This window comes from Rhineura floridana, chromosome 2 (assembly GCF_030035675.1).
Source record: "Rhineura floridana isolate rRhiFlo1 chromosome 2, rRhiFlo1.hap2, whole genome shotgun sequence".
NCBI lineage: Eukaryota > Metazoa > Chordata > Lepidosauria > Squamata > Rhineuridae > Rhineura > Rhineura floridana.
Window position 1 is genome coordinate 66,178,584 of NC_084481.1, and position 25,304 is coordinate 66,203,887.

The 25,304-nt window shown below is 44.1% G+C and overlaps 1 protein-coding gene across 7 annotated transcripts in view; it reads right to left on the reverse strand.

Annotated features, from left to right (window-relative positions):
* The window catches only part of KYNU (kynureninase), a 191,134-nt gene that overhangs the window by 40,368 nt on the left and 125,462 nt on the right, over nt 1–25,304 (reverse strand). For all 7 annotated transcript variants that reach the window (XM_061608871.1, XM_061608872.1, XM_061608873.1 and 4 more), the window contains 2 exons: nt 16,777–16,875; nt 9,780–9,853 (listed from right to left, as the gene is read on the reverse strand). In XM_061608871.1, the coding sequence (XP_061464855.1) occupies nt 9,780–9,853; nt 16,777–16,875 (173 nt within the window). The remainder of the gene's footprint in view (nt 1–9,779; nt 9,854–16,776; nt 16,876–25,304) is intronic.

Below are 25,304 nucleotides of genomic sequence, written 5' to 3' on the forward strand. Positions count from 1 at the left end.
AAAAAGCATGATGTACACTGATGACACCATAAAACACTTCTACTAGTAAGTGACCTCTGACATACATTGTATTTCCATTATTTTGATCTGCTGTATTTGTGTGTTCGATCTGGTTTTCAGTTTCTGAAGACTGCTTATACAGCTCTATGGGTGTACAAATCCACACTATTACCATTATTATGCTTTCAAAAATTATGTCAAAGTATGCTTTTTCAGTACTTGAAATAAAGGGACTAATTTTACAAATGAAGTTTAGCTTTGCATGCCAAATAATCTGGGAAATCTACAGTTAGCAGGGCTGTATCACAGAGTCCACCAGGGGTCGCCAACCTTTTTGGACCAGAGGGCACATTTCAAATTTTGAGGGAGCGAAGCTTTCTCATAATTGTATTTCTGTATTAGAAAAGGTTTGAATTTCTGCCTGCCATGCACAAGAACCTTGTTTTCCCCCAATGCCAACCCTAAACCAAAGCCTAGGTTGCTATCCTGTACCCACTTACCTAGGAGTAAACTCCATGAAACACAAAGGGACTTACTTCTGAGTAGACAGGTACCATTGAACTGTTAACTACACAGTGAATTCTTAATGAGTCCCTGGTCATTAACTCCTGCAAAGCAAGCGACATGCTTAACCTCTTTGCAAAGTTTTCGCACTTGCCTTTTGGGGGGAAGGGATTCTTTTGAAGGAAATCATTTCCAAAGGGATTGCAATATCTTTAACATTCACCCATATTCACTGTGCAGTAGTATTTGCAGAAAATAACTTGTAGGCACCACCTGATCTTAGGCAATCCCAGCACAGGAATGCATCCTGGTTGGTAGGGAAAAAGAAACTATGGAGATTCCAAGGACTAGGACAAAAAACAGAAGTAGCAAAAGTGCACTAAAGGCAAGGGCAAAAGAGTAGTTCTTTAGGATCCCAGGGATGACTACTCCCTTATCATTCACAGCTCTGTCTTCACATATTGGTTAATAACACCAACAGGCAGGAGCAACCAGTCTGCCTCATAGCACATAAATCACTTAGGAAGGATACCTGCACATTTTTGCTCTATAACTTTCTTTCTAGGAGGGCTAAAGACTTACTTTTTTAAAAAAATGGAAGCTCAGATTATAGTATACCTTGCGGGGGACACCACTGAAGTCCTTTGTGAGTGCCATGGCATCTGTGGGCAACGGGTTGGCGACACCCAGAGTATACTGTCTGCCATAGTTTATTATGAATATCCATGAAAGCTTGTTCTAGAATATAAAACTTGTTAGCATATGGTACCATTGTTTATGGGATGTATATGCACATCACATTCAATTTTGACTAGTTGCTTAAATAGGGCGAGCACAAAAAATGTCTTTACAATTGGGGTTTGGCGAAACTAATACCCCTCTAAACTGTGAAAGTATGGGCTCAAGAGGTGAGACTGCCAATGTTTTACACAACAATGGTAATAGGCTTCTTGAAACTGTCTAACTGAGATATGTTCCTCCTTCTCAGACCCATCACTCCATTTCCGTCCTCCAACCCAGGAGATAGAAAAGGATCCAGCAGGTCAAAGTCAGCAGCCACAACTTGCCTATGAACAGGTGGTGTTCTTTGTCTCTGGGCCTGCCCTCTAGGGGCTGCCTGTGACTCTGGAGACCCTTCCCCATCCTCTTCGGAAGAGGAGTGCTAAGCAGTCTGCAGATGTGCTCTTCTGGGACCCATGTTACTTGGAGGACCTGGGAGACAGGTGCCCTCCTAACCACTAGATGCTGAGGGATTAGATCCCGGAGCCTTGTTTTGCCCAAGCGACTCAGCCATAAGGTCCAAAAGGCTTCTTTTTTCTGCTTCAAGACTTCCACACTTAAACAAAAGGGTGGGGGATTGCTTGAGACTGAGGGAGGTGGAGGATCCTGAAACCAGTAGTGGCTGGTGAGGCAGCACAGATGGGGCTCCGTTGTTCTTCCAGCGGGACACTGCTGCTGACCAAGAGGGAGAGAGGGAAGTGTGGTGATGTGCAGTGGTGGAGCTAATCCAATGTTCCTGCTGCACCAAGCAACTTGCCAGGTTCAGAAGCAGGAGAGCAACAGAGCCCCACCTGCACCACCTTACCTGCCACTACTCTGTTACCTCCAAGTTTGCTGGCTGCTTAGGTTTTTCTTCATTGTCTTGAGAGTTATTCTGCTTCTCACCTGGCTGGAGGAGAAAGGCATGAAGGAGTTTGAGACACCCTCTTGTGGCATGTGTTTTTTGCAACAGCCTATGAATGTGGTGCAGGAGAAATGACCATTTCCTCCCTAGCCCTACCAGGCTGACACTACAGTTGAGTGCTTACTGAGGTGGAACTGGGGCAGTCTGCAGCACCTCTAAAGGTCAAAGCAGGGAGGCTACTCTTAGACCGCAGCAGATGTCCTAGTGCCCATCTCCTGGCCCATCTATGGTAGCACTCCAGCTACAGTTACTTCTGAGCCTGACAAGCAAAAAAGGGCTTGGTGCAACACACACACTGGGCTGTGATACATAGTGGATCTTTCCCTTGATGCCTTTTCCATTGTTTCAAAGCACACTCATTCTGCTTGCCTTCAGTAGGGCAACATAGGGGAGAAGTGAGAAAACAAAAAGCAGGGACCAGAAAGAAAGGCTGTAGGATTTTATCTTTTTTTGAACACTAAGGGGGAAAACAGGGAATTTGACCCAGAGGCATATGGAAATAATAACAGGCAGAAATTTACTGATAAGGTGTCACCAAAAAACAAGTCGGGGGAAAAAAACCAAATAAAAAACCAGAGGTGACACCCGCCACCTCCGCTGTCCCCAAAAACAAGGAGGGACAAGCAGGGCAGGAGGAAGCGGGAGGAAACACAACTGAAAAACAACCACCCCAACCAGCCCAGACTATTCTAAAAAAGGGTAAAGGTGAAAGAGGAGGGGGGGGGAAACTGGGAACAAAACCCTCAAAAACATCCCCCAGTCCCAACACTTTCTCACACACAACACTTAAATTCTCACACTACAAGTGAGTATAGCTGCCTCGGACAAAGGCAAGAATGAATTGGAGTGGGAGGGGCATGGATGTCCCCAGGTTTGAATTCTTGCCTTCGGACGCTAGATGGCGCTATAACCCACGTGCTATAACCTACCTGGAGAAAATAGCAATAAGGAAGCTTCTGTACTTAACCACCAACACTAACCCTGACACAGCAAGTGCAGTCGGGATTTTATGTAGGAAAATTAGTACACCCACACAAAAGGACTGGAGTGCTGTCAAAAGGATGGCTAGATACTTGAAAGGAACTATGGACTTTAAGCTCAGATTACCAGCTAACAGTGATCCAAAACTTGTATGTTACAACTGATGCAGACTGGGCTGGAGACAGTTCAGACTCCAAATCAACTAGTGGCTTCCTGTTTATGTATGGAGATGGACCTCCTAGGCTAGGCACAAGCAAGATATAATAGCATTTTCTTCCACAAAATCTGAAAACATAGCTGGTGTAGAAGCATGCAAAGAAGCCATTTAGCTTAACAGATTACTAAAGGATTTGGGAATAAGAGTACAAAGGCCAGTCCAGATGATGGAAGACAACCAGAGTTGTATTAGACTTTCTCAGCTGAGAAAATCACTCCATGCACTAAACACATAGGGATAAAGTATCAAATCATGTGTGAGTTGACAGAGAAAGGATTCATCAAGATGAACTACTGTCCAACTACAGAAATGACAGCGGACATATTGACAAAACCATTGCCAAGAGACTGTTTCCAGAGCCTTCAGGTCAAGATGGGACTCTTGGGTTCTAACATGCCAGCTTGAGGAGGAGTGTTGGGTTTAAGCAAGCTTGCATGTCGTCCCCTTTGATAGGGAGATGTTCCCTCTAACCAGTATTGGGGATATTGCTATATGTTTGTTTACTATGATGTAACTTCCTTAAAGGGTGGGGTTATTTACCTTCTCTTCCTCCTCCTTTGTCTGGGGCTATTGCTCTTTTTGCATAGTCTCCATTAACCTCTAGCAGAGGGAGCAGGCAGACGCTGCTTCCAGGAGCATTCTCACCAATGACTGAAAATGGATTGAAACTACAGATTATTTCTGTCTAAGCTAGAGCCTGTTTCTTTAAACATATGAAGGTCATGAGTAAATATTCCTTTATTCTTTTTACTTAAGAAGATTGTCTGTATGAGTTATTTGATTAACATCCTTTTTAGGGAAGGTGATTGAGAGGGTTGTAACACAGCAATTGCAAGTACTCTTGGATGAAACAGATTATCTTGACCCATCCCAGTCTGGGTTCAGGCCTGGTTATGGGACTGAATCGGCCTTGGTCGTCCTGATGGATGACCTTTATCGGGAGAAGGACAGGGGGAGTGCAACCCTCTTATTCTTACTTGATCTCTCAGCAGCTTTTGATACCATTGATCATGGTATCCTTCTGGGCCGACTTGGTGAGATGGATATTGGAGGCACTGTTTTACAGTGGTTCCGATCCTATCTGCAGGGTTGCTCTCAGAGAACAGCATTGGGTGACTGTCTTTCAGCCCCCTGGCAGTTGTGCTGTGGGACGCCACAGGGTACCATCTTGTCTCCCATGCTGTTTAACATCTATATGAAGCCCTTGGGAGCAATCATCAGGAGCTTTGGGGAGTGGTGTGTCAGCTCTTCACTGAGACAGCAGTGTCGGTGGGGGTGCAGGCAGGGCTGGAGATTCCTTGGTAATTGCCAGGCCGTAAGTCCTCAGCCGGCAGCTTGGCTATAAATCTGCCAGGCTAGCAAGGAGGAAGCAAGATAAGGGCAGAGGCCGTTCAAAGCTTACATGCCAAGCCAGAAATCCAGAAGAGACGTCAGTGAAGGTCCGGGTCTGGTTTGCCGAGAGATCAGTCCAAGTCAAGGTTCAGGGGATAGGAAGACACACAGTGGTCACGCCTGACGTTGTAGTCAGCAACAAGCTGAAGCCAAGGTTTGACTTTTAAGGAGCAGGTTTGTCAGCAGGTGTGAGCCATCAGCGTTTTGGCCTTAACTGGACAGGCCTGCCCCTCTTCTGCCTGACCTTCTGTTGTCTACGTTCTGCAGGTGAGGGGGGAGTATCCTGTTCACTGGCTGCGTCTGGCTGAAGGGCTTCAGCTGTGTCTGGGGTGCTCTGCAGCTGAGGGGGAGAAGGAGCTGTGTTCTCAGGAGTTTCCTCCATTTCTCCTTCTGGGTCTGCTGCTTCTGGGTCTGCTGCTGTTACTCCCGAGTCATCCTCATCTGATGAGTCCTCTGACGGGGCCATGACACGGTGTCAGCAGTATGCTGATGATACCCAGCTCTATTTCTCCGTAACATCTGAATCAGGAGAGGCCATACAAGCCCTGGACCGCTGCCTGGACTTGGTGGTGGGCTGGATGAGGGCCAATAATCTGAATCCTAGCAAGACAGAGGCACTGTGAGTTGGGGGTTCCCAACTTTGGATAACTGGTTAGTTGCCTCCTTTGGATGGGGTCATACTTCCTCTGAAAGAGCAGGTCCGTAGTGTGGGGGTGCTCCTGGATCCATCTTTGTCACTAGAGGCCCAGGTGACCTCAGTGGCTAGCAGTGCCTTTTACCAGCTTTGGCTGGTGAGACAGCTGCGGCCGTTTCTGGACCGGGATAGCCTGACCACGGTTGTCTACGCACTGGTAACCTCCAGGCTGGATTACTGTAATGCGCTGTATGTGGGGCTGCCCTTGAGGTTGGTCCAGAAGCTGCAGCTGGTGCAAAATGCGGCAGCGAGACTGCTCACTGGGGCAGGGCATCACCAACATGTCACTGCGCTGCTGAAAGAATAGCACTGGCTGCCCATTTGCTACCCAGCCAAGTTCAAGGTTCTAGTTTTGGTGTACAAAGCCCTATACAACTCGGGACCACGATACCTGAAAGACTGTCTTACCCCTTATATACCCAGTCGATCACTGCGCTCTGCAGGGGAGGGCCTCCTGCAGATACCATCTTATCAGGAGGTCCGTTCTGCACAACATAGGAAGCGGACCTTTAGTGTGGCGGTACCTACCCTGCGGAATTCCCTCCCTTTGAGTATTAGGCAGGCGCCATCTCTGCTATCTTTTCGGCTCCTTTTGAAGACTTTCCTCTTTCAACAAGTCTTTTAAGTTGAGACCTATCCCAGTCTGCGTCAGTGTTAGAATTGCTTGTTAATATGTTTTTTAAATAATGTTTTTAACCCTTTTTTAAAAGATGTTTTAAAAACTTTTTAAAAATGTTTTTAACATTTTGTTTTAATGTATTTTAAGGTCTGTTTTTATGATGTTTTAAAGTATTTTTAGCACTTCTGTTTGCTGCCCTGGGCTCCTGCCGGGAGGAAGGGTGGGATATAAATCAAATAATAAATAAATAAATAGTATGTCTGAGAGAAGGTGTGGACTGGTTATTCTCAAATCTGCTGTTGCATTTACATTTGCTAAGAAATAGGACTACATATTGTTCCTATTTCATTTAAACCAAAGAGGCCAAGCAAGCATCTACTCCTGTAACAGGGCTTCTCTTTCCTTTACTCTCCCCTGAAGTTCCCTGCAAGTGCCTAAGATCTATTTTGGAAGGTTAGGGAACCCTCCAGACTAGATTTGGAGGCTATGTGCAGAACTGCAGGCGAGAGAAGAGAAATGGAAGTTCTGTTGCACAAGTTGGTAAAAATCACCGGATATTACCCATATAATCTATATTAATAGTATGTAAGACTAGATGTTAATATGCTTAAATTATTTCATATTTCAGTTTGTACTATTACATTAAGGAAGCTGTTATATTCTTATCTAAGTTCACTTTCCTAATTAAAATCCCAGATGCCAACTACCCTTTCCCTAACTTTACCCTAGAATGATTTAGAGGTCAAGACAAAGTTCTCCTTCTGGTTCAGAACTTATGGGGAAGATAGAGGGTTTAATAGATTTGGCAAGTTTGCTACAGCTTCTCTTGAAGCTCTTCTTCTAGTGAGGTTATACATGTGTCTCCTCTGCAGCCTTCTGGTTTCCTGAGGCCCACTTCCTATTGCTGTAACTCTGGCCAAAAACTTTCCTCTGGAATCTTACTCTCCTTGCTACCTCTCTCAGCTTCTGCCTGGCGCCATCACTGTTATCTTTTCGGCGGCAGGTCAAGAGTTTCCTCTTCTCCCAGGCATTTTAGCATGTGTTTTTAAATTGTTTTAAATTTTTTAAATTGTGTTTTAAATTGTTTTTAAAATATGTGTTTTAAATTTGTATATTTGTTTTTAATGGTTTTAGTTACTGTAAACCGCCCAGAGAGCTTCGGCTATGGAGCGGTATACAAATACAATAAATAAATAAATAAATTAGTGATCTCAGGTCTTGTCCCTCCGAAGAGATCTCAGTCTCATCTTCTTTTGCTACTTCCTCAGTCTCTTTCCTGCCTGAACTGTTCACACTGGGCATGCAGACTACAAACTGACCCAGGACAATGCTGAGACTGTGCTTTTATATAATTTCAGTCAGGAACACCTCTATATCTGTCAGAGCATTGGGTTATAACCAGGAGTCAATGTGAGCCAACAGAATGTTAATTAACTGGCTTATCAAAACTTAACCTTCTTAATCCTCCTGTCTAGTATAAATGTTGAACCACAAAGGCCTATAACATCTTATTTGTAAATGTAGCAACTGCCAGCAAGCTGCATATAAAGCTTCAGCTAAAGATAAACTTTTCACCTCTTGCCCATTTCGAAATGCAATATTACAAAAAAATTCTGTATCTTCCTATCTATGTATATAACATTCATCACCATATTACATTCTTATTTCTATATTTCCATAACATTATAGAAATATTTTACTTCAGATTTATTATGTTGATTCTCCATACTGTATACTCATTTTTCATCTAAAAGAAATGCACATCTGTTTGTCATTTGTTACTAGGAATGGGGGAAGAATCCACCAAACTGATTCCAAAGCAGACTCACCTGATTCGATCAGGCTGGATCATGAGCCAAGGTTTGAATGCAAACAGCAAGTTGCCCTGGGAGTGATAGGACTTGATGACAATTGTACAGAACAATGGCTTCCCCCAGTGTTTACATGGAGCCCCACAAGCTAGCTGCTCCAGACTGTGGGTGGTTGGATGACAGATTTTTAGTTTTCAAAGTAAAGAAAAAAGGGAGGGGTTAAAGTGGTGCAACCCTCAGGCCACCTCACAACTACTCTAAAAAAAACACTTTGTGTTTTCCATGCAGATCTTTTCTATTAAAAATCTGCTTGGAAACAAGATGGGATGGACTTAGACCTGTTCCTATGCAGAACTGGAACAGACCAGGCTTTAATGGGTACATCCATCCTTATTTATTACACACAATCCATGCATCTTCTCTTAAAAGTTCCCTTTGGAGGAGGGTGTTGTGTTTCCTATTACTGAAACAGTACTGTTCTACGGATGGGAAAATCTGATTCTTTCCCTAGAGAGTACATTCATGGCTATTATGATTTCTGATTAGAACATGGTTGCATAAATGTCATAGGCACATTCCAGCCCTTCTCTGTGAAGCTATTTGTAATATGATGCAACTTGCATCCCTATCTCCTCACTTGGTTTATCGTTTTTATTTTACATTTTCATGTCAAAAATTATTTGGAGGTAGTCTGCTTTCCTGCAGAACACCTACAAGAGTGGGCAAACCTGAGGCTTGTGAGATTTTTCCTCTCTTTTTTTGCCAGAACTCCAAGATCCACCAACAGGAGCAAGGTGCAAAACACAAACAAATCTTAGGATTAAAGAACTCTGCAATTGTTCAGAGTATCAGAACTGAAAGGAGTTCACAGCCCTTCCATACCAAAATCCATACCTGGTTACCCCAAACTTTCTTCATGTTAGTATAATTTATGGTGTATAGGAGGGGCATTTTGTTGTTGTTAAACAATTGGGAGTTGGTAATCCTTGCCCATTTACTGCAAATCACGTAGAGATCCACTGGAAGATCCAGATCTACCTTCTGCCCTAGACAAAACAGCAAGGCTATTCCATAGCAATACCTCACCATTTTGCTAACAATAAGATGAGTCCAGAGTTTCTGTAAATAGATCAGTAAAATGCATTGCATTCTTTCCTTGTGATCAGTCACAGTACTATAGTCTTAGAAAAACAAGGCAGTTTAACGCAACATACTCAAGGAGGTAGAAGCTGATGGACAGGTGAATGAAATGCAGATAGTTTTCATAAGTAGTTATTTTTCAGACTAAAGTATTGGGAGGAAGTGGGCAGTATTCTTCTTCATCACTTAATTCAGTTAAAAGAATACTGTTTGCTACTGTGTGTGAGTGCCCTGATATGAGCCTCTATGAATGAAGGCAAATACAGTGTGTATGTCTACACAATGCAAATTACCAAAACTTTAAAACAGCATTCAAATACAACGCTCTCCAGATGGGTTTTCTGAAAAAGTGTAAACACTGCTACTCGTAAAACTATGGAATTTTGAAATAGACAGGATGGCAATGCAACATCATGTTACGCCAGTGCTCTTAGACCATGCAAAACCACAATGGTACGACTTATAACACTAGCTGGCTTACAGCATAATCATGTGCACAACTACTTAGAAATAAATTTCACTGAGACTTAATTCCAGGTAGGTGTATATAGGACTGCAGCCTCAGTGTACATTTCCATTTGTAGGGTTAGGTTTTGTGGAATAGTGGAACAGCAAATTTAATGCATAAAAATCCCTTAATTTTATATTTTAATACACACACAAGTAGAAAGGAAATGCATTCTGCAAACTCTTCAATATTATTTTAGGTCTTCTAGCAAGATGTGAAATATACTTACGCTGGTTTTACAGTCTGGGAATGTTTCTCATGAATGAAAGCACCAGCTAGACCTCCTGCTCCTGAATTGAGGTACTGTAAGACAGAAGTCAGCATTAAAATATCTTCTTGGTTTTATCATGCCCGGAAGCATAAGTGACCTCTCTCTGGAAAGTGCAGACTGATTTAAGTATAACGTGAGTGAATGTGAACCAGTAAGGAAGTTGTTCTTTAAAACAGCTTCATCTTTTAAATTGCATATCTTCTTGTAATATTAGCTAAGAGCATGTAAAGTGTTTTTTACAGAAGCTGCTCCATATTAGTGGAACTCCCTTTCCCTACAAATCTGCAGAAGCTTAAATGTCTTTTGAAAATGTTTCTTAAAGACCTTTTTTTTAAAAAAAAAATGACAACTGATACCTAGCTGCACTGAAGCACCTTACCTAGATTATACAATTTTCTATTGATTACTTCACATGGTTTACCAATTTTACAATGTATTTATAATGTAACACATATAAAACAGGTTTATATAAAATAAATAATGAACAGTTCTCTTCAAACTTTAACCAACTATTCTGTTTGGTTGTGCAGCATCTGTTGAAATGGACCATTGGTCTTATCTGAAGGGTGATTTTCACAGGTAGACTGCCATCAAGCGGGTATCATAGCTCCACCTAGCGTCTGAAGGCAAGAATGTTCTGAAGTCAAGACTAGGGGCCTCAGGCCCCTCCCACTCTCCAGTTCATTCGTGACAAGTCCAGAGAGAGAAATTCAAATATGTAGGAAAAAAAGGTCAATGGACAAGGAAATAATGAAATTGCGATTCGATAATAATACAATACTAACATTTCAATATACAGATTCAGAAGGTCTTGACTTCATTACACAGAACCTAAGCCTTATGAAGTAAACAGAAACATATAAAAACAAATGGAAGATCCCCAGATATCCTCCAACAGGGAGGGTCGTGATGGCAGTCTACCTGTGAAAATCACCCTTCAGGTGAGACCAATGGTCCATTTTCCACAGGTAGCCTGCCATCAAGCGGGATGTACCAAAGCAGTCCATAACAGGGAGGGACCACCCACATCCTAAATATCATAGAGAACCTGTTGTAACACCCGCCTACCAAAGGAGGCATGGGCAGAGGCATAACGGTCAATTTTGTAATGCCTTATAAACGAATCTGGGGTAGACCAAAGAGTCGCTCTGCAAATGTCTGCAAGGGGAGCGTTGGTTGCAAAAGCAGCCATAGTGGCTGCTGACCTAGTAGAGTGCACTGTTATTCTAGAAGAAATAGGAAGCTTAAGAGACTCATAAGCTAAGGTAATACATGCACGCAACCAGCGAGACAAGGTAGAATTAGCCACTTTCTTCCACATAGATCGCGGATGAAAGGATACAAACAAGGACTCAGTTAGTCTTATATCCTGGGTACGAGACAAGTAGGTCTTGAGAGCCCTCTGGACATCTAATGAATGCCAAGCCTTCTCCAGGGGATGGTTGGGATTCGGGCAAAAGGAAGGAAGAACCATGTCCTGGTTGCAATGAAAAGCTGAGTCGACCTTGGGATGGAAGGAGGGATCTGTCCGCAGTACAAACTGATACCTTATGAAAAACACAAAGATGTCGGGCAGAAGACAGTGCACCCAATTCCGAGACTCTTCTCACAGAGGTGATCGCTATCAGGAACAAGACTTTGAACGACAGCAGACGTAATGGTACAGTCCTAAGAGGTTCAAATGAAGGGCATTGGAGAGCCTGCAGAACCTTTGACAAACTCCATGAAGGAAAACGGGATACAGCTGGCGAATGTAGGGCGGCCCCCCTCACAAAACGTTTGATAAGAGGGTGTGAGGCAATAGGAGTATCAGTGGATGAAACTGAGAGAATGGACAATAAAGTTGACGTATGGTGACATAAGGTGTTGGGTTTAAGCCCCCTTATTAGTCCTTTATGAAGGAATTGCAACACCTGTTGTATTGTGGCTTGAGAAGGGTGGAATTTCTGTGAATCACACCACTTGGAGAATGCCACCCAAGTATTCTGATATATACGGGTGGTAGACGAACGTCTAGAGGCCACTATAATGTCAATAACCTCTTTATTGAGCCTGCACGCCTCAAATGTCCCCGTTCAAAAGCCAAGCTGTTAGGTTGAGCCAATTGGGGTCCTGATGCCATATTGGACACTGTGATAAGAGGTCCGGCCTGACTAGGAGCATCCAGGGGTCCGTCACTGACATGGCAAGAAGGTCCAAAAACCATGGTAGGCGGGGCCAATACGGGGCTATTAGAACCAGCTTGGCCCTCTCGCGTCGAACCTTCCTCAGAGTTCTGGCCAGAAGTGGTATTGGAGGAAATGCATCCAGCGGGCCGTCCAGCCATTGTATCCATAACGCATCCACTGCTTCCGCTGTTGAGTCCAGGTACTGTGCAAAATACCTGGGTAGCTGGCAATTGAGACTGGAGGCAAACAGATCCACTGAGAGAATGCCGAATCGGCGCTGAAGAAGATGGAACGTCGTCAGATGAAGCTTCCATTCTCCCGGAAAGACCTGTTGTCTGCTGAGCCAGTCGGCTGTCACATTCCAAATTCCTCTGAGATGTTCCGCTTTTAAGGATTCCAGACATGTTTCTGCCCAGTCAAATATTTGATAGGCTAGGTTTTGTAGAGAATGAGACCTGGTTCCCCCTTGTCTGTTTAAATGTGATTTCGCACATGTGTTGTCCGTTCGAATGAGAACATGGTCCAAGGGGAATAGAGAGTGAAAATGAAGAAGAGCTAAATGAACAGCTCTCAGTTCCAGCTAATTGATGCTCCGATTCCGCTCGACATCGGACCAAACCCCTTGAACAAACTGGGAGTTGCAGTGGGCTCCCCAGCCAGTAAGACTGGTGTCTGTGGTAACAACAGTTCTGTGGGGTTCTCTGAACAGAGTGCCCCTGTTGAGATTTTTGACTATTGTCCACCAACGGAAGGAAAGATGCAGAGCATGATCCAATACAATTGTTCGGTGGTTGGATCTGGCAATGTCCTGCTGGAATGGTAATAAGGCCCACTGAAGTTGGCGAGTATGAGCTCGAGCCCATGGCACAATGTGGATGGTGGACACTAATATTCCCAGATCCTTTGCTAGAAGCATCACATCTGCACTTGACCGACGCATCAGAAGGAGTGCTATTTCAATGATGGATGTGATGCGGTCTGCAGTCAAAAAGACCATCGCCTGTAAGGTGTCTAGCATTGCCCCTAGATGTTGTAGTCGTTGGGCTGGCTGGAGATGACTCTTGTCGAGATTGACTAGCCAACCATGGGTCAGCAAAGCATGGAGGGTGAGGTTCAGATGGAGATGAGCCAGCTCCATGGAACTTGCCTGTATCAATAGATCATCCAAGTAGGGGTAGATGTGCACCCCTTGTAGGCGGATGTAAGCCACCAAGATGAGTAGCACCTTGGTGAAGACTCTTGGTGCAGATGAGAGACCGAATGACATTGCTCGATATTGGAAATGCTGGGGGCCGAAGGCAAACCGAAGGAACTTTCTGTGATCTATGCAAATAGGCACGTGGAGGTATGCTTCCTTTAGGTCGACAGAACTGACAGAAGCCAGGAAATCTCCTTCGTGAAGGCTTTCTGTAATGGAGTGGAGTGATTCCATTTTGAATTTGCGATACTTTACGAAACAGTTGATGAACTTGAGGTCCAACACTACCCTCCATGACAGATCTCGTTTGGGCACTGCAAACAAGAGGGAGTACACCCCTTCCGACCTCTCTGCTGTGGGGACTGGTTCTATTGCTGCTATGTCCAAGAGGTGATGTATGGCTTTCTGCATGATGCAGCGTCTGGATGGAGCCTTGGAACAAGGGGAGGGACGAAATCTGTCTGGAGGAGTCGCCCAAAACTCTAGCACATAGCCATGATGAAATAGATCCCTGATCCAGGCGACCTGTGTCAGATGCATCCAGTGGTTTGCAAACAGAAGTAATCTGCCCCCGACCAGGATCGCGTCAGTATTGCCTGCTCTGGCGACCCCCTCTGCGATATGAAGATGTTGAGGTACCTCTATGTCCCAGGTACTGACCTCTGCCTGGGTAACGTTGTCTGTGCCAAATTCCCCTGGAGGGATGTAAGTCGGTGGCTCGAAAATCGCGGCCTCATCCCCCCTGACCGCGCTCCTCGAAAGGGCTGGAACGTACGGTATGGAGTGAAACGTCTGAACTGCCTGTGATCATCATATCAGGCAGTGGCCAAGACAGGCTTCCAAGCATCCTTGGGGTCTACTAATACTGCCTTTAAGGCTTCCTCCCTGAAGAGTAATGATCCAGCGAAAGGTGCCCTTGACAAGTTGACTCTGGCTATAGAGTCTGCCTCCCAGTGACGGAGCCAGAGAGTTCGCCGAGCCACCACCTGAGCGGCCATGGCTCTTGTTCCCAGCTGAGTTGAATCCAAGGTGGCATCAGCTACAAACGCCACTGTCTTGCGCAGTTTCACCAAGGTCCATCTTATGGAGACCGGATCGGGATTGGGGTCATCTAAGAGGTCATCTAGCCACATCATTGATGCCCTTGAGAAGATGGAAGCTGAAGCAGAAGCCTACATGGCAAAGGCGGTAGCCTCGTGGCTTTTACGTAAGGCAAAATCCAGTCTCCGCTCAGAAGCATCTTTTAACTGGGAATCCCCTTCTCTTGGCAGGAGGGATCGAGAAACTAAACTAGAGATCGGCTCGTCTATACCGGGGACAGCCAGTCGATTTGTAAATTCTGGAGCCAAAGTGTAAAACTTGTCAGCAAGGGACGTAAAGCGGCGTGTCTGCAGTGGGCAAGACCATTCTTCTTTGGCCAGCTTGTCGATAGGATCTGGCACATGGAGGTAGTGTTCCGTTGCTTTGGAGGATTTCAAGACTCTGGCCCCTTTAATGGGGGGTGTGGCAGCTGCAGGTTGTGGAGGTTGGAGGCCTAAGGTGTTCACAACTCTACGCGCAAGAGGATGAAAATCGGCTGCATCAAATAGGTGATAGGATGCATCCTCCTCCTGCTCAGACTGATCACTCTACTCGTCTCCTTCTGCTTGCACAGAATACAATGGATCCTCAAAACCAGTAATCTCATCGCCCAACCTGCCCCTGGCAATGTCAAAAGGTTAGGCGAGCAGGGTGGCACTGCCGCATTGGCTATATAGTGTCCCCAAGTGCCAGATTGACTGTGTACGCTCTGCTGATGAGGGGCCGTGACATGTGATTGCGACTGCCCTTGAGAAAAGAATGATAGCATGTCCTGTAACTGAGAGAGAAACTCAGGAGACAACTGCAGGCCCGGTGGTGGATGGTCTGAGTGGTCTGATTGCACTTGTTGAGGCAAATTAACAGGGAGGTCATCATGCTGAAGAGATGAATGATCCCTAGGGGGCAATATAGGTGGAGGCGGGCAACTGACCTCCGGCTGGGAAGGAAACCCCTCAAATTCATCCCCAGACAACTCGGCCAGGGAATGAAAAAGGGCTGTCAAGTATTCGTGGCCCACATTATCAGAAGCTGGAGCAGACACATAATGTGCTCACTGGAAACGCTGTGGCTTGACAGATGTTTAGTTTTAGCAACAGCCTTGGCATGTAATCCGGGTTGCTTATGCTTAACCGACTTGTGCGAAGTGGTTTTGCCTGATTGTTTAGCGCTGGTTGCCTGAGCTGCCGCTGGCTGTTGATCTGCGATCAGAAATATGCGAGAGGGGTTCAGTACACGCCCACAGATGGGGGAGAATGCACAGTTCAAACAACCTTAGTGCACGCTCATGGATGGGGGAGAACCCACGGTTCAAACAGCCTTAATGCATTCCCATGGATGGGGGAGAATGCAAAATTCCAAACAGGCTTGATGCACGCCCACGGATGGGGGAGAATGCACAGGTCCAAAACACTTCAGTGACCAGCCTCAGTATACATCCAAGCCCCTAGTGGAAAGCCTTGTGCAGGATTCTCCTCCCCCTGTAGCGCACACACAGCACCTATACTGAAGGGCTTTGCAGGATTGGTTGCTTAAAACAAAAAACGGGTCTAAATCTCTCTAAGGGAGATCTCAAACAGAAAGATAGGAAAAGGAAGGGCAAAAAAGACGACCGTTAAAAAGGGCAGGAAAATTGTAAAAAACAAAATGGTGGTCAGGACAAGGAAGAAGCAATGGAGGACTGAAAAGAACTACAGAAAATCCCAAAGCGGGCCCGCCAGGAAAACCGCTGCTGCAAGGAAGCAGAACGTTCTCCACGTGCTCCTTAAGTCTCAGAAAAATAAAGGAGCGCAGTCGTGGCTTCTCAAAACGGCCGCAGAGCAAGCCGGGGTGAGAGGGGGTGCAGAGCAGCCTGACGAAGAAACTAAACGCTGCTGCACAGAGCGAGTCTGGGCTGTGGACTATATAAAACAGGGGCCGCAGCTCCAGGCACCTGGTCTTAAGGTGGGCCACCGCCGAAAAACAGGCGGCAAGGACAAACAAAGCGTTGGCACTGAGCCAGGAGACTGCAGCCACAAGCTCCTGACAGAAACGCTGCCACCTGAGGAAGGGAGAGCCGCAGCCGCGGTCTCCCAGCTAAGGGAAGGATAGCGGCTTGCACTATTCTCCCACAAAGGGATTCAGGGGAAAAGACAAACCGTGAAAAAAAAAACCAGTCAAAAAATCCCAGTTAAAAAAGACAATGAAGGGAGGGAACAAAATGGAAAAACAATAACTCCCACACACTTCAAGCTAAAGACAGAGGGAAGGGAACAATAGAAAACGATCCACACACTCTGTCAGACAAAATACACACACAGAAAACTTAGCTATCGCTATTCTAGATATTCCAACTGCCTCAGACAAAGGCAAGAATAAACTGGAGAGAGGGAGGGGCCTGAGGCCCCTAGTCTTGACTTCAGAACATTCTTGCCTTCAGACGCTAGGTGGAGCTATGATACCCGCTTGATGGCAGGCTACCTGTGGAAAATAGAACTGTTACAAATATTTGGAATGCTAAAGATATTCTCACCTTATAGGAACACCAGCAGGCAAAGTCTACTCCCCAGTCATGTAAATATAGTTCTACGTTGCCAACAGCATGAGCCAGGTCAAATCCAACAAAGCAACCCTTATGGACAGAGAAATGGTTTTACGTTTGCTTTGTAAATACAGAAATCATTATTTCATGCAACTGGATATATCCAACTGAAAAGTCACACAATGACAACAAGGGAAACATTACTCTAGAAATGACATCAGAAGTACTAACTGTTGCTCATGACCCTTCCACAAGCATGCTCCATAGAATACTATTTTAATAGGGGTGATAGCTGAGGGGGAAATTGCATTTTGCCCCCGAAAACAAAATATTGCTTGAGTGCTCAGAGCCTGCCAGGCCTGTAAAACTGGTGACCCCACCACCAGTGCACCCAAACCACCCAGCTCCATGATTCACCAAAGCAAAGGCAACTCGCTACCTAGATGGAGCATGCCAAATACTACAGACTTCTTGTTTTTTCTGTCCCAGGCATGTAAGCAAGCGTGGTTGGGGGGCCTGCATTCATTTTGGTAGATCAAATATTGTACATGCCTAGAACCTGCTCTTTTCCCACAAGAGACATGTTAGTTGTGGGGAACACATTTGAATCCCCCAGCAAAGCACAACTGCACATGTTGTTTGTTGGTAAACTACTGTGGATTTTTGATGTTCATATGACCTCAGTGGCATTTACTTTTGAATAGATATGTATAGGATTGCTCTGTTATCTGAAAGTATTTCCAGTAGTCCCTTATTATGGAAATAAACCATTCACAACCAGAAACAAATGAAGAGGCGGGGTCCCAAAACTTACCAAGAATTTAATAATATTTCCTCCACAGAGCCTTACATGCATTTTATTGTGAAACTGGAAGAAAATATTAGACACAAACTATATATTGTACATAGAAATTACCACTTGATGGCAGCATTTTTAAAGTAAAGAAGAATACAAAAATTAGTACTGTAAAGCAGCTTCAGTATTTATAAGAAAAACTATAGTACATTTTGTGCATGAACTACAAATTAAAGAATATTTTACTTTTTTATTTTAAAAAAAGTATTTTTACAAGCAAGGTGGGAGGATGAATAGTGAGGGTATAGCTTCCCAAATCCTTTACCCAATAATAACACAAAGGCTTGGAACTACTGGCTTCTTTCATTTGCTCCATCTAAATTATTAAAACAATACTTTGGTATATTAAATCTCCACTAAACTATCTAGCTCTCAGAAAGAAATTGCATTTATAAGTGTGATGTGCTAATTCTAATGAAGCCACTAATGAGACTGTCAGCCTATAAAGTTCTTTCAAAATGAAGGGATGAACTTATAAGCCTCATCACTTGCCAAATATAGCTAAAAATGGGGAGGGGGTAAACAAACTATGCAAGGGCTGGGCAAAAGGAACGCAATAGTCTACTGATATATTACTGGCCAGGATTCTTGCAAACTTCTCGGACTAGGCAGACCTGATCTGATGTGGCAAGGCACTCTGTATGTGACTTTGTAAGAAGGAATACTATGGAGGATTACCTAACAAACGTTAATTATGACTTAACTATGACTAGATCTTGACTATGCTCTCTTGGGTTATACATTTAAAACAGGTTGGTGGAAAATTATGAGTCTTGGATAATGACAGATATCTCATGACTAGATAACAATGTAGACTGAATGCAAGAGAAAACACGTCACTTGTATTTTCTCTTTCACAGCTTCTTTAATATGCAAAGATGCAAATACACATCTTTTCAATGGAGTTAGTACACACATTATTTCATACATAATGCTAAACCATAGTTTAGCACTATGTGAAGGAACAGAAGTGAGTCTTGGGCAGAAGCATGCTCCCCCCATATAGCTAGAGTTTTAAATTATCCAGAGTTTAGTGTTACATCTAAACTGGTTGTATACATGGTGTGGAGAAAGTGGATAGAGAAACATTTTTCTCCCTCTCTCTGATCTATCCAATAAAGAACTCTGGTCTATCTAATAAAGTTGAACGTTGGAAGATTCAGGACAGAGAAAAGAAAGTACTTTTTTACTCAGTACATAGTTAAATTGTGAAATTTGCTGTCACAAGACACAGTAATGACCACCAATTTTAAAATGACTTTGAAAGAGGATTAAACAAATGTACGGAGGACAAGGCTATCAGTGGCTACTAAGCCTGATGGCTATGTTGTTCCTCCACTGCCAGAGGCAGTATGCTTCCCAATATCAGTTTCTGGAAATCACAGGACAGGAAAGTGCTTTTCCACAAATACAGATGTAACAATTAACACTACTTAGCTTAAAACAGGAAGTGGATGCTTCCAATCTTCTTCTTCTGGAGGAGAGAGGAATGTATGAGCCCAAGGCTTGCTTCTGCTCATTCACATGTTTTAGTTTTACATCCATAAAAAGACATCCTGTTCCTAGTTATCAAATAGTGGGTAATCAAGTGGTGGAAAATGAAAGTGATGGACATGCACATGTGATGAGGAAAGGACTTTGGAATCAGAGTTCAAAATCCACAGTAGTGGTGAAGAACTATTTTTTAGTGGTGAATTGTTATGACAGATAATGCCTGTCAAATGAGTATCATGGTATTTCAATGCATCAGGAAAACCTTATGCTGTGCTTAAATATGACTCATATTTTTGCCAGAGTCTCATAGAAAGACATTGGTTAAGTTTTTCTTGCTACTATTAGCTCTTTGCCTACATAGATTATTGCAGTACTCTGCAGTATATATGCACAGAAGCTATTCAATGTATATGTGAAAATGCCATACAAATATAACCTCATGAGGATTCTGGAATAAACTCTGCTCCTAAAATAAGAAACTCTCCTTTGAATCAAACAAGTGTACATAAAAGGTTGGTTTGGGGGTGGGTCATAAAAGGCCTTATGGATTAGAAAGATGGAGAAATAGTTGGTGTTGCATAGGTGTAAACATATCAATGCACAATAAACTGGCCTTCACAAAACTCCAAAACATCAGCATACTCAAGCACTGACTCTCCAAGAGAGTTAGATTTCTAAAGTGGTAATCCTATATACACTTAATTTAGCATGTAGGACTTAAATCCAAGCAAATAGGCATAGGAGCATTATGAGCTTCAGAAAAACTGAGTTGAGGCCTTTGCACACATTAAAACACCATTACCTAGCTTCTATTTATGAATAACAATAAAAGAAGAATTGCAGCAAAAAAAAATCACTGTCCTTTTTAGTATTTTTATCATGTGCCAATGATAAAAGTGTGATTTAGCTATCTGAACACAAATCAGCTGATAAGCTCTAATGGAGACACTGTGGTCTAGACTTCTTTCCAAATGTAGATTTCATTCCAAATATACTTTTATATATAATGTAATACTTCCATGTACTTCCTTCTGATGAAATTAGAAGCATTTTTAATATTAAATTATATAATGATTCATCTAGGTGAATTATCATGCCACTTTTAAGACAGACATTGTGACTGATGAGTGTGTTGCCAAAATCATAAGCCATACTGAATAAATAGAATGAGCACTATGTCTGTAGTGAGGCCATGTTTGAATTTTTGTAACACAAATAGTGATTCCATTTAGCCTGCTTATATCATATTCATAATATCATTAAGGTCTGTTCAGATTAGGTATTTTAAATGTACATCTAAGAATGTAAAGTGTGAATGCAACCCCAGGAATTTACATACACATATCATATCAATATACTGTAAGGAAATCATGTTTGGCTAAAGTTCCTTACTGAGTGTACACTTGTTGGCTAACGCAGCTTTGACTTTGTATAATATGTGAAATAGCCTTGAAGTAACATTCAAATATCCAGTATGATACAGTCATATATACTGTTAACTTAAGAACATGTTAAACTGAGAACATATGGCAATAATTATTGGTAATTTTATCAAAAGATCAAACCAGTTTTAGAAAAGGTTAAACAGAAGTGGAGAAGAATGAGTGTTTAATAGTTTTATCAGTCTTCACACACAGTCACATTGAAGAATTTTCATCATATCATTATCTATATCAGGGTTGCCAACCTTTTGTGTCCTGTTTGCAAACCACAGAAAGTGTTATAGGCACCACACACATCCTGCAACCACACACCACACACACACTGTAACCTACTCTACTGGCTACAATAGAATACTTCTTTAAAGCCTAACTTCAGCAAGGGAAGGAGATCTTGTGGATGCCAAGGAGGCCTCTGTGGACATATGTGAACCTGTGGACACCATGCTGGTGACCCTGGTATGACATATATTAATTGTGAATTCATTTTGAGCTCTGATCCCTATGTTGCCAATATGGCACTACAAACAAGGAGGAGGTATCTACAGGCCTCAGGGGTGGGGGGATGAAATGAGGGATCCTAAAAGCGAACATTAATGGCTGACTGAAACCTTCAACAGAAGCACTTCACACTGCAACATTTTATTGCAGGTCCAACTTTTAAAAAAACATATAACAAACTCATTTTCCAAGTGCCCATTCTTATGCTGTCAAAATGGCACTATTCACAAACAAGGAGAAGGTATCAGCAGACTGAGAAGTATGAAAAATTATTGCGGGGGGGTTCTTTGTTGTTATGTGCCTTCAAGTCGATTACGACTTATGGCAACCCTATGAATCAGTGACCTCCAGCAGCATCTGTCATGAACCACCCTGTTCAGATCTTGTAAGTTCAGGTCTGTGGCTTCCTTTATGGAATTAATCCATCTCTTGTTTGGCCTTCCTCTTTTTCTACTCCCTTCTGTTTTTCGCAGCGTTATTGTCTTTTCTAGTGAATCATGTCTTCTCATGATGTGTCCGAAGTATGATAACCTCAGTTGCATCATTTTAGCTGCTAGTGACAGGTCTGGTTTAATTTGTTCTAACACCCAATTATTTCTCTTTTTCGCAGTCCATGGTATGTGCAAAGCTCTCCTCCAGCACCACATTTGAAATGAGTTGATTTTTCTCTTATCCGCCTTTTTCACTGTCCAACTTTCACATCCATACATAGAGATCAGGAATACCATGGTCTGAATGATCCTGACTTTGGTGTTCAGTGATACATCTTTGCATTTGAGGACCTTTTCTAGTTCTCTCACAGCTGCCCTCTCCAGTCCTAGCCTTCTTCTGATTTCTTGATTATTGTCTCCATTTTGGTTAATGACTGTGCCGAGGCATTCATAATCCTTGACAAGTTCAATGTCCTCATTGTCAACTTTAAAGTTACATAAATCTTCTGTTGTCATTACTTTAGTCTTTTTGACGTTCAGCTGTAGTCCTGCTTTTGTGCTTTCCTCTTTAACTTTCATCAGCATTTGTTTCAAATCATTACTGGTTTCTGCTAAGAGTATGGTGTCGTCTGCATATCATAAATTATTGATATTTCTCCCTCCAGTTTTCACACCTCCTTCATCTTGGTCCAATCCCGCAGCTCAAAAAACCCAACAGCCCAATGAAGACTGAACATGTTCAGTGGCTATAGAATGTTGAGAAGAAAAAATGAAAAGAAAAACCAGAGGTGAAGGAAAATGAAATGAAATATCCTGGAAGAAGGTATGGCTGGAACATTGAACAGAAACACTATACACTGCATCATTTTGGTGCAGTCCCACTTGTTATGAAATAACCTTAAGATTTGTGTGTTCCTTTAGCAGTAAGTAGATTCTTTATTAGTGACATCAGTAAAGCTTGTACTGAAAAATGTTTTTAAAAATGACATGTGTCAGGCATGTGTGTAAATATGAAATAACATACTCGCACAGCAAAATTTAGTTTAAACTCATTGTTTTCACAAATAATTAGGAATATTTATTTTGTAAGAATCAGATAAAGACTGGCAGAAAGATTTGTAAATTTTCTGAAACAGACATATTTTAATCTCCCAGCCTCTTGCAACAGCTGCTGGCTGGGCCAGGAGGCATAAAAGCCCAGCTGCCCTTGGGGTCCTTGGGAACAACTGCAGCACTAGGGGACTGACGAAGACCTGCCCTGCGAGTGAGTATCTGGCATCTGGGTGCTGGCTACTAGCTCCTTTGGGCTGCTGTCTGTCCAGACAGCTGAAATCCCTGGTAAGTGCTGCAAGGACTGGGACCCCCTGCCTGGCCCTTGCTCCAGAGAGAGGCTGCAGTTAATCTCACAGCCTCTTGCAACTGCAGCTGGCTGGGCCAGGAGGCATAAAAGCCCAGCTGCCCTTGGGCGGCGGGTCCTCTACCGGAGTGACACTGAAGGGAGTTGCCCCTTAGGGAGTCCCAAGGGTGAGGGCGCTACCCCCTTCTATTACTTTTTCTTGTTTTTTTAATGTGTTCTCTGTTAAACCAGTCTAGAGGAGACTGGTGGTGGGGAGGGTGTGTGGTGCATGTGTAGTTCCTGCACAGGGTGGGAGCCTGTGCAGTGAACTGAATGATAGGAGAAAGTCACCAGATGCCTTCACAGTGAGAGTCTGTAACTGGCAGAAGGCTGCCCCCCCTGAGTGTGAGACAGAAGGGGGAGTGGATGGGCCCTGTGTGAAAAAGTTTGAATGGGTGTGACTGTTCCCAAACTTCGCAAAGACCTAATGGGATAATTCGCTCCATCAGGCTTTGTTGGTGGGCTCATGTTGGGCCCATATTAGGTGTTTAGGAGGAGTCTTAGTACAGAGGAACATGGGTGATGCCACCCCAATTTTAGGGATTACGGGCAGATGGAAGTATAGCCATGGGGATGTGGTGAATTACCATAGAAGGTGAAGGCATGGCTATCTGCACCTTGTTCCTTGCTGCCATGGATGGGTTCCTCATTGCTCATCTGCAGTGCACACTGGCCTGTGTGTGTTGTTGTTTAACCCCAGATTGGTACATAATAAGACCACTCTCATCCATGACTTGATTGTGGATGAAGGTGCCGATTTGGTGTGCATTATCGAGACCTGGGTGGGTGAGCTGGGAGGAGTTGATCTGACCCAACTTTGCCCACCTAGATACTTGGTGCAGCACCAGCACAGGCTGCAGGGATGGGGGGGGAGGAGTTGCTGTGGTCTACAGAACTTCCATCTCTGTAACCAGGAAACTGCTCTGTCTTGGAGCTGGCTGTGAGGGCCTGCACCTGGTGTTGGGCCAAGGAGATAGTAAATTAGGGTTGCTGCTGGTGTACCATCCACCCTGCTGCCCAGCAGCTTCTCTGACCGAACTGGTGGAGGTCATCTCGGCTGTGGCGTTGGAAGAGCCCAGAACGATATGTCCATGCTGAGGCTGTCTCTAGTGTTCCGGCTTGGGACTTCATGGTCTCCATGATGACCATGGGGCTGTCTCAAGTTGTTATTGGCCCAACACATAGGGCAGGGCACACCCTCGACTTGATTTTTGCTCCAGATGGAGGAAGGGGTGGTCTGGAGATAGCAGGGTGGATGTCACTCCATTGTCATGGTCAGATCACTTCCTGGTGAAGTTTTGACTTATGGCTCCGATCCTTCCCTGCAGGGGTGGTGGACAGATTAAGATGGTCCGACCCCGAAGCCTAATGGAATCCACTGGATTCCTGAATGCCTTGGGGGAGTTCCCAGTAGACAGAGCAGGTGGCCCTGTTGACGCCCTTGTCACGCTGTGGAACAGCAAGGTGTGTCAGGCTCTGGACATGGTTGCCCCCAAGCGCCCTCTCCGGTACTGTGGAGCCCGGCTTGCACTTTGGTACACCAGTGAGCTAAGGGCAATGAAACAGGCTAGACGACGGCTACAGCACAAGTGGCGAAAGACGTGCTGTGAGGCTGATCAGGCACGAATAAACATCATAACTGCCTACTGTGTGGTGGTGAGGGAGGTGAAGGCGGCCCACTTCTCTGCTTCCATCACATCTTCCATAGCTGTTCAGTGGAGCTTTTCTGTGTTGTCAGGGGTCTGTTGACATCAACTCCAGGGAACGGAGCCTTAGACCCTTTGGAGGCTCACTGTGAATTGTTTGCAAGGCACTTTGAGGGTAAAGTTGCTTGCTTCCGTAGCAGTCTCGATGCCCCATCCACATCTACTGTAGTTCCCAATGAGGTGTCCAGTGCAATGTCTGCTGCAAGTTCTTGGGAATGGTTTCAGTTGATGCGGCCTGATGACGTGGACAAGGTGCTTGCGATGATGCAGCCAGAAACATGTGCTCTCGACCCTTGCCCTTCTTGGCTTATTAAAGCTTTCCGAGGGGGTCTGACTGAGTGGATCAAGGGTGTGGTTAACCCATCACTGCAGGAGGGAGGTTCCAGCCGCCTTGAAAGAGGTGGTGATCTGACCACTCCTGAAAAAGCGCACCCTGGACCCATTGGTTTGTGACAATTACCGACTGGTTGCAAATACCCCCTTCTTAGGGAAGGTGATTGAGAGGGTTGTGGCGCAGCAGCTGCAAATACTCTTGGATGAAACAGATTATCTTGACCTATCACAGTCTGGGTTCAGGCCTGGTTATGGGCCTGAATCAGCCTTGGTCACCCTGATGGATGACCTTTATCGGGAGAAGGGCAGGGGGAGTGCGACCCTGTTATTCTTACTTGATCTCTCAGCGGCTTTTGATACCAT